General features: G+C 42.9%; 1 protein-coding gene across 2 annotated transcripts in view; it reads left to right on the top strand.

The window, feature by feature from the left end:
* The first annotated feature begins 6,596 nt into the window (after positions 1–6,596).
* wwtr1 (WW domain containing transcription regulator 1) overlaps positions 6,597–10,204 on the top strand; it is a 105,037-nt gene continuing 101,429 nt past the window's right edge. Inside the window, exon 1 of one of the 2 annotated variants that reach the window (XM_065009293.1) lies at positions 6,597–7,545. In XM_065009293.1, coding sequence (XP_064865365.1) covers positions 7,142–7,545 — 404 coding nt within the window. In that variant the 5' untranslated portion in view covers positions 6,597–7,141. The remainder of the gene's footprint in view (positions 7,546–10,204) is intronic. The other variant, XM_065009292.1, reaches the window with a different exon arrangement.

Here is a 10,204-nt window from a genome sequence, read left to right as displayed (position 1 = left end):
TACCTGCGACTGTTTCTTGAGCAACAGAGAACAGTATTTAGATATTTCCCTCTATTCATTTTTCAAAGACTGATGAAGTCAGGTTTTCGTGAGTTAATTTTTTGGCAATCATTTTTTGTGAACACATTCATTGGTTTATAATAGTATTACTTCTCAAATAGGGAATTATTACACATAAATACCTCCATCAGCAAACTACTAAACAAAACAGCTACTTAGGCCAATCAACTCAACTTTGCTTCTGTTTTTATTTTGATGTATGTTATTGGTAAACCACCACTATCAGCAAAACGAAAGCAGAGACTTGACTGAGACCTAATTCAACTCCTATGGCAGTCTTAAGACACAGTAGGCTGGAGAATCTAGTAGCTGGAAATGAACCTTTGAGCCCGGCCCTATTCCTAATTACAGTACCTATCCCTCCTATGAAGTTCATACTGAATAGAATTCTAGCTGGGGGAAGGAACTAGGGGAGAAATGGTACCGGGCCAATATGGTGGCTGGAAAGTTACTGTAACTGTCTTGGCTCCACACCATACCAGATAGAATTTGCCTCTAGGCACTGATCTCGGATCAGCTTACCCTCCCTTGCAATGTAGGGGAAAATTTGAATTTGGCCTATATTACTATAGCCCATAGAAATGCATCGAATAAGACATTCAGAAATGTGGAAAAAAAACTGTAAAAAAATAAGGAATAAAGGTTTTGAAGTGTCTGTCCTACATCCTAGGAGATATAAGAAAGCATTTCTATTTAACTAGAGAAGACCGTTAAGAACAAATTCTTATTTACAATGACGGCCTAAGAACAGTGGGTTTAACTACCTTGTTCAGGGGCAGAACGACAGTTTTTTACCTTGTCAGCTCTGGGATTCGATCTAGCAACCTTTTGGTTACTGCCCCAACACTCTAACCACTACAGACACCTGCCCTGAAATTATACAGTACCATTCAACAGTTTGGACACACCTACTCATTCAAGGGTTTTTCTTTATTTTGACTATTTTCTACATTGTAGAATAATAGGGAAGACAACAAAACTATGAAATAACACATATGGAATCATATAGTAACCAAAACAGTGTTAAACAAATCAAAATATTGTATTCCTCAAAGTATCCACCCTTTGCCTTGATGACAGCTTTGCACACTCTTGGCATTCTCTCAACCAGCTTCACCTGGAATGCTTTTCCAACCGTATTGAAGGAGTTCCCACATATGCTCTGCACTTGTCTGCTTTTCCTTCACACTGCAGTCCCAACTCATCCCGAACCATCTCAATTTGAGTTGAGGTTGGGTGATTGTGCAGGCCAGGTCATCTGATGCAGCACTCCACCTCCTCCTTGGTCAATTAGCCCTTGCACAGCCTGGAGGTGTTAGGGTTGTTGTCCTGTTGGAAGGTGAACATTCTCCCCAGTCTGAGGTCCTGAGCGCTCTGGAGTAGGTTTTCATCAAAGATCTCTCTGTACTTTGCTCTGTTCATCTTTCCCGACTGGTCTCCCAGTCCGTGCCACTGAAAAACATCCCCACAGCATGATGCAGCCACCACCACGCTTCGCCCTATGGATGGTATCATGTTTCCTCTAGACGTGACACTTGGCATTCAGGCTAAAAAATTTAATCTTGGTTTCATCAGACCAGAGAATCTTGTTGCTCCTGGTCTCAATTTTGTCAAACTCCATGATGGCTGTCATGTGTCTTTTACTAAGGAGTGACTTCCACCTGGCCACTACCATGAAGGCCATCGGGTCAGAGTGATCATTGGGTTCTTGGTCACCCCCCGTTTGCCCTGTTTGGCCCGAGCGGCCAGCCCTAGGAAGAGTCTTGGTGGTTCCAAACTTATTTAATTTAAGAATGATGGTGTTCTTGGGGACCTTCAAAGCTGCAGAAAAGTTTTGGTACCCTTCCCCCAGATCTGTGCCTTGACACAATTCTGTCTCGGAGCTCTATGGACAATTCCTTCGACCTCATAGCTTGGTTTTTGACATGCACTGTCAACTGTGGGACCTTATATAGACAGGTGTGTGCCTTTCCAAATCATGTCCTATGAATTTAATTTACGACAGGTGGACTCTAGTCAAGTTGTAGAAACATCAAGGATGATCAATGGAAACAGGATGCACCTGAGCTCAATTTCGACTCTCATAGCAAAGGGTCTGAATACTTACGCAAAAAAATGTATTTCTGTTTTTTTTGTTTTTTTTTTAAATAAATTTGATAACATTTAAAATAAATACTGTTTTCGCTTTGTCATTATGGGGTATTGTGTTTAGATTTAGGAAAACATTTATTTAATCCATTTTAGAATAAGGCTGAAACATAAAGATGTGGAAAAATTCCAAGGGGTCTGAATACTTTCTGAATGCCCTGCATGCCGTGTTCCAAACAACTGGGAAGAATATGAGGTCAAATCACGACGTCAGTGATCTTCAGGTCGGAAAGTCACAGCTCTAGAGAGAGGCTCTATTTCGGATGACTGTTCAAACCAATTTTGTTTTTCTCCCAGTCTGAGCGATTTTTTTTCTCCCGTGTTTCCAGTTGTTTTGAACGCTCGGAAGTCAGCGAGTTCCGAGCTCCCAGTTGTTCAATAACACAGGTGCTTCCTGCGTAATCACGGTAACTTACTGCACTTCCTGCGTAATCACGTCAACTTACTGCACTTCCTGGAACCATCTTCACAGTTCAGACCCTATTTGAGGCTGAATACTAAAATCGCGTTATTGTATCATTAAAAGACATCTGATGTGTATAAGAACATTTTTAGATCAGTTGAATGTAGTCATTCAGAAAGCCTTTACAAATAACATATTACATACCAGTACAATGTAACAATAATACAATGACATGCTTGTCATCAACTTATGATCATTATTAATCTAGAAGATGATGAAAGATCATAACATGTTGTGCAGGCATGTACAGACATAACACAAACAACTTAAACATACCAGCAAAGACTAAAATTTATATTGTCAAATATCCCCAAAAAATTTTTAACCTTTATTGAAGTAGGCAAGTCAGTTTATTTTTTTAAATTTAAAATTTTTAATTTCACCTTTATTTAACCAGGTAGGCTAGTTGAGAACAAGTTCTCATTTACAACTGCGACCTGGCCAAGATAAGGCATAGCAGTGTGAACAGACAACACAGAGTTACACATGAAGTAAACAATTAACAAGTCAATAACACAGTAGAAAAAAAAGAAAAAAAAATTCTTATTGACAATGACAGCCTACACCGGCCAAACCCGGACAACGCTGGGCCAATTGTGCGCTGCCCTATGGGACTCCCAATCATGGCCAGTTGTGATACAGCCTGGATTCAAACCAGGGTGTCTGTAGTGACACCTCTAGCACTGAGATGCAGTGCCTTAGACTGCTGCGCCACTCGGGAGCCCCCGAGTAAGTAAGCCCTGACTGTATCCTATAGATCTACCTCTTAACCCCCAGACTATTGAGGGGGCTGCTGTAGAGTTCAGGGGTCAGGATAGACCCAGTGACAGGTGTGTTTCTCAGGGTACGGGTTGGGTGGAGGTGTGTGTATGGAGGGTCAAGGGGTTCTGTGTCAGATATCTGCTGAACTTCTGGCAAAGTCAACTGTTCTCAGAGACAGATGCACATCGCCAGAGAGCTTACCTCAGAGACAGTCAGAGCTGTGTGTGTGTGTGAATCAGAATTGCAGGCACAGCTAAAAAAACGAGAATGAGTACTGTGGGAGTGAATTCATCCTAATCCTTTAAAGATACTGTCCAGTGTTTCCAGATTTTTTATAAAACATGACCTATAATAATGCTTGTAATTACTACTTTTTGGAAGGAACAGTATGTTACATACAAGCAGCTTTTCTGTTGCAATGGTGTGGGTGTATACCGGTCATAAAAACTATTCACATGAGTTGACCAGTGTTGATTGTTGTCCAGTTCAGTCAATGAGGCAGGATGAAAACAATCACACACATTTGTCTAAACTGTCTGAGATACAAGTTTGAGATGGGATTTTTTAAAGTTTATTTTTATTAAATTATTTATTTATGCTTTGGGAAACAAATACGAATATAAGACGAGTCAACAACATTATTTGGGTATGAGTTAACAGAATATGAACTTTAATGAGAGGCTGACTCTTACATAATAATTCTAATTCTTTATTTACCTTCAGTTCAAATGATGTCTCCACTATGGATGTAGTCGATGTGGTTGAATATGATCTCTGTTCACTGACTGCCCCGACATCTGATCGGGGCTTTTCCTGGCACTTTAACCAGCTTGGGGTTTGGGCTTTTCCTGGCACTTTAACCAGCTTGGGGTTTGGGCTTTTCCTGGCACGCCAGACAGCTTAGGGTTTGGGCTTTGGTTGGGCATGCAATGTTACATCAGGATGAATGGTGACTGGTGGCTTATGGCTGTATTATAATTTTTTTTATTTTACCTTTATTTAACTAGGCAAGTCAGTTAATAACACATTCTTATTTTCAATGATGGCCTAGGTACAGTGGGTTAACTGCCTTGTTCAGGGGCAGAACGACAGATATTTACCCTGTCAGCTTGGGGATTCAATCTTGCAACCTTTCAGTTACTAGTCCAATGCTCTAACCACTCGGCTACCTGCCGTCCTAAGTACAGTATCTGTGAGTGCTGTGGCTACAAAAAATATACATTTGATTTATTTTGTGGGACACATCAACATTCTGCACCCTATAGTCAACCATACATAGCCTACCTCTCGACCAAAAAGCTTCCAAACCAGAGAAAATCATTGACTTTTTGGTCTCAGAAGATTCTACTATACTCTTGAAGATTCTACTGTACTCTTGAAGATTCTACTGTACTCTTGAGAACATTTTACTGTACTATTGAGAAGATTCTATTATACTCTTGAAGATTCTACTATACTTTTGAGAAGATTCTACTGTACTGTTGAGGATTCTACTGTACTTTTGAGAAGATTCTACTGTACTGTTGAGGATTCTACTGTACTTTTGAGAAGATTCTACTGTACTGTTGAGGATTCTACTGTACTTTTGAGAAGATTCTACTGTACTGTTGAGGAGTCTACTGTACTTTTGAGAAGATTCTACTGTACTGTTGAGGATTCTACTATACTCTTGAGAACATTCTACTGTACTGTTGAGGAGTCTACTGTACTTTTGAGAAGATTCTACTGTACTGTTGAGGAGTCTACTGTACTTTTGAGAAGATTCTACTGTACTGTTGAGGATTCTACTGTACTTTTGAGAAGATTCTACTGTACTGTTGAGGATTCTACTGTACTTTTGAGAAGATTCTACTGTACTGTTGAAGATTCTACTCTACTGTTGAGGATTCTACTGTACTGTTGAGGATTCTACTGTACTGTTGAGGATTCTACTGTATTCTTGTAGGTGCACTACTTCTATGACATGATGGGGTTGGTGATCTGAGGCCGGAAACGGACCAGTGAACCCAGACCAGACCCCCCCCCCAGCCGGCCAAGGCCAGCCAGACTGAGGAGTCCATGGCTGCTTGGTAGGTACATTGTTGAGGACAGAGTAATTGTCCATCAAAGGGATTGGTTTACAGGGTGGCACACGCCATCTCTTAGCATTTGACATTACAAAGGACAGCTGCACCCTCTGTGGAGTACAAGGGCTTCTGGTTACTTTTATGGTGGCCCGTGTTACACTTTCACACAGTGGTTAAAAGCCCGAAGGGCCACCGACTGGGAAACATATAGGAATCTATTCTAAAAAGTAAACAAACAAAACTGTTATCAATTTATCATTGTTATGAACATGGAGCTTAATTTAGCCCACCAAACAGAGATTTAACCTGCTGCGTTCCAATACCCTAATGCTGAACTTTTTTTAATCAATTGAGCCAGAGGCATATTTGCCCTGTGTACCACATTAGTGGATATGTTTTATAAAAAAAAAAAACAAACACACATTTGATAAAATTCACCTAAAAAAAAAAAAAAAAAAAACATTGGCTTTATCCCCCTTTTAGGGGGATAAAAATTAACCTAAGATAAATAAAAAACGTGTTGATAAAATTCACCATGAGTGCAATGTGTTGACATTGTAATGAAACGACTGCAAGCACAATGTATTTGTCATTTGATCAAATACAGACCCCTATAGACTGGACCACTAAAGAATATGTGGGATTGAAAATTCCCAAAGAGAAAAAGTAGTGTATCTGACTGGCGTGGGAGGGTTTATCACTCATGCTACTATATATGGGCAAATTAACGAGAAACCTACTTCGAAGAGATCACTGCATAGTGTATGTATACTCGGGCAAAATCACAGAGAAACATTTATTTCAGTCAAAGTATCTAGGGCGGGGCACCAAGCGCTCAAATTTCCAATGGTTATCCAACAGATGGGTAGGCTAATGTTTTCACACCCACACTGGGGGTGTGTGACAATCCGTTAGGCTACATTCAAAACGATTTCACGGCTGTTCTTTTTCCACCAAAAAAGTCATTATCTTCTACAGAACATTCAAAACACAAACATCCAGTCGACATTTTTAGATTAACTTTACTTAAATTGTTATATTTCAGTAAATAACTAGTTTAGAGCAGAACACAGGGCCGTCTCCAAACGGAAAGAAGCAGCTGTGATTTATTACAAAAAAACATCTCGCAACAACTCTATTCCGCAACTTTGTGGCGTTGTGTTTGAACTATTTCAACATTTGCGTCATTGTTACACCCGCCATCAATAGTTTGTCAATTGAGATATATTTGTTTAGTAATCCTGAAACGGTGCAACCCCTCGAGCGCCGGAGGTCATGCATAATTCATGAGCGACTGCTGACACAGGCGTCGTAGAAAAGTTGAGTTTACAAACTTTGGGACAGGAGCAACAAGATCTACCGAACTGGCCGGAGCAAAGGGAAAGTAGCTACATTTAAAATTACTTTTCTCATGTGGGGACACATTTAGTTGTTCTCTATCTTACTCTAATAGCATAGTTTTATTGCGAGTTTGACGGCAGAAAGGTGAACTATTGTTGTCCACACAGAGGGTTTATAAAAGTTTGCCTGAGAGTAGCCTAGGCCTACTTCAGAAGGCTCAACGTTTGATATTTGTATAAAGCCTCAACTTTAAATCGTTTTTATATTTTCTTTATTGCTCTAACTTTTACACTAAGACAAAATGAGCAACCCACTTCAGCCAATGCCAGGACAACAAGTTATCCATGTCGCGCAGGACTCGGATACGGATCTCGAGGCGCTTTTTAATTCGGTTATGAACCCGAAACCCAGTTCATGGAGGAAAAAAATGTTACCCGACTCTTTTTTCAAGGAGCCAGATTCTGGATCTCACTCCCGACAGTCGAGCACTGATTCGGGCAGTCACCCGCCCAGGCTCACCGTACAACACGTACGGTCACATTCCTCGCCCGCAACTTTACAGATTGGATTGGGAGCCAACCCAACTCCAAGCCCGGTACATCACTCGCACATCCGCCACCAGTCTTTCGATGTTGCCGAAGAGTTGCCGCTGCCCCCTGGATGGGAGATGGCCTACACGTCCAACGGACAGAAGTACTTTCTCAAGTAAGTTTTGGTTGTTGTTGTTGTTGTTTATTCCACAGAAAACACACACGGTAAAGTCCCCAGTCCTTTCAATAAAACAATACTCCATAATCCTTAAAGCGCCACAGATCTGAAGTTCAGTCGGTGTAAAACTCACTTCAGATGACATTGGTTGATCTGAAGTGATAGACCTATAAAGTGGACTGTGAGAAATCAGTGTAACTCTGAGAGTAAAACCGCAAAAGCTTCAGATCACTGTGCTGAACGATTTGCCCCTTTGAACACCTATGTGGCAAATTTGACAGAATACACTATTTTTGTCTTTGTTTGGCTCTGTCAGCTTAAACCTTATAATGCCATCCCTTTATTCACACAGGCCTGTAGCTAGCATCAAGTCATTTATGTGACTCATACCTGTCTGTGCTTGCAGTAGCCCCCTAGTGCTCTGTGTCAAACTTTTCACGCAGGCCCCAATGCTTTTGTTTTAGATTCATCTTATTCCCAAAATTATTCAATGTTTTGTGCTAGGCCATATAATAACACGAAAACCTCTTAAAACACTCAATGGACAAGGTTAGCCATTTCAATAAGGGCAACGTGATAACAGACCACCTCTAGTCTAGTGTGTTTTGCAACAGCAGTGAAGTTGTTCATCGTATCTCCCGATCTCTCCTGATGGAGACACCCGTCAGTCTCAATGCTAATGAGTGTGTGACTGAAAATATCAGTGTTTAAATCACTCTGTGAAGAACTTGAGAAAGTGATGACAAACATCTCTCCTGGGAGACAGACTCAATGCATTGTTGCTCTTCCCTGGCCCAGGGGTCACCATGGCTACCTGACCCAAGGCAGAAGTGTGTGTGTGTGTGTGTGTGGTAGGGGTCACCATGGCTACCTGACCCAAGGCAGAAGTGTGTGTGTGTGTGGTAGGGGTCACCCTGGCTACCTGACCCAAGGCAGAAGTGTGTGTGTGTGTGTGTGGTAGGGGTTACCATGGCTACCTGACCCAAGGCAGAAGTGTGTGTGTGTGGTAGGGGTCACCATGGCTACCTGACCCAAGGCAGAAGTGTGTGTGTGTGTGGTAGGGGTCACCATGGCTACCTGACCCAAGGCAGAAGTGTGTGTGTGTGTGGTAGGGGTCACCATGGCTACCTGACCCAAGGCAGAAGTGTGTGTGGTAGGGGTCACCATGGCTACCTGACCCAAGGCAGAAGTGTGTGTGTGTGGTAGGGGTCACCATGGCTACCTGACCCAAGGCAGAAGTGTGTGTGTGTGGTAGGGGTCACCATGGCTACCTGACCCAAGGCAGAAGTGTGTGTGTGTGGTAGGGGTCACCATGGCTACCTGACCCAAGGCAGAAGTGTGTGTGTGTGTGGTAGGGGTCACCATGGCTACCTGACCCAAGGCAGAAGTGTGTGTGCGTGGTAGGGGTCACCATGGCTACCTGACCCAAGGCAGAAGTGTGTGTGTGTGGTAGGGGTCACCATGGCTACCTGACCCAAGGCAGAAGTGTGTGTGTGTGTGGTAGGGGTCAGCTCAGCAGGGTGTCCTCCAAAAGGATAGTTATTATAGAGGGTGTGAGAAAACACACCCTGGGTTTACTCTCCGTTCAGCCTCAGGGGTAGCAGAGGGGGCCCCTGTGCTAAAACATACACATTCACTTCACACACCCTTTTTCACACACTGAGCCTCTGTTCCCAGATTACTCAACTGTACAGTATCAACAGCCCGCAGCCCATTGTCTCCAAAAGGAATCGGTATCCGTTTAACATTAACTTAAAGGGATACTTGGGGATTTAGGCAGTGTCCCCTTTATCTACTTCACCACCAGAGTCAGATGAACTAGTACAAGGTAGGCAACCCTGGTCCTGGAGTGCCGCAGACAATCACTGAACTGAGGAATTATCTCAGTTGGTCAGGCATGGTGCCTAGTTGGAACAAAAGCTTGCAGTACATGGGACAGGGTTGCCTAACCCTGAACTAGTGGATACCATTTAGGTCTGTGTCCAATATGAAGGAAACTGGAGGTAGATTCGCAAAGCCAATGCTAAGTAGCTTTAGCATAATGACGAAGTCTATGGGTATCTACTAGCATGCTAAACACCAACTGACTAGGTAAAACTATGAATAACAATGCTGTCAGAGGGGGTGTTCCCCAGGAAACAGGCAGCCATTGGGCTGAAAGTAAAGCAAAGAGCTCGGGGCTCCTGAGTGGGCGCATCGTTCTAAGGCACTGTATCTCAGTGCTAGAGGCGTCACTACAGACCCTGGTTCGATTCCAAGCTGTATCACAACTGGTTGTGATTGGGAGTCCCATAGGGCGGCGCACAATTGGCCCAGCGTCGTTCGGGTTTGGCCTGGATAGGCCGTCATTGTAAATAGGATTTTGTTCTTAACTGACTTGCCTAGTTAAATTTAAAAAAAAAAGAGAGGTTTGGCCTGTTCTGGCTGGCTGGCTGCATCCTGACTGACCGTCAGGAGAACTACCACACAACAGAGGGAGCACTGATCAGGAGGTCTGGCTGTTCATTAGCTAGATAACTTCCCAGAGGAGAGATGGGTGGGGGAAAAACACAGCGAGGTGAGGGGGTTGGACAAGTGGGAGGAAGGAGGGTGAAAACAACAGGGAGAAAGAGAAGGGTGTGAAAAGGGAGGGGAGGAGGCAGGGAAAGGGAGGGGA

Source organism: Oncorhynchus nerka, linkage group LG24, assembly GCF_034236695.1.
Source record: "Oncorhynchus nerka isolate Pitt River linkage group LG24, Oner_Uvic_2.0, whole genome shotgun sequence".
Classification (NCBI taxonomy): Eukaryota; Metazoa; Chordata; class Actinopteri; order Salmoniformes; family Salmonidae; genus Oncorhynchus; species Oncorhynchus nerka.
Note: the sequence above shows the minus strand (reverse complement) of the source record. Positions and strands in the feature narration are given on the sequence as shown.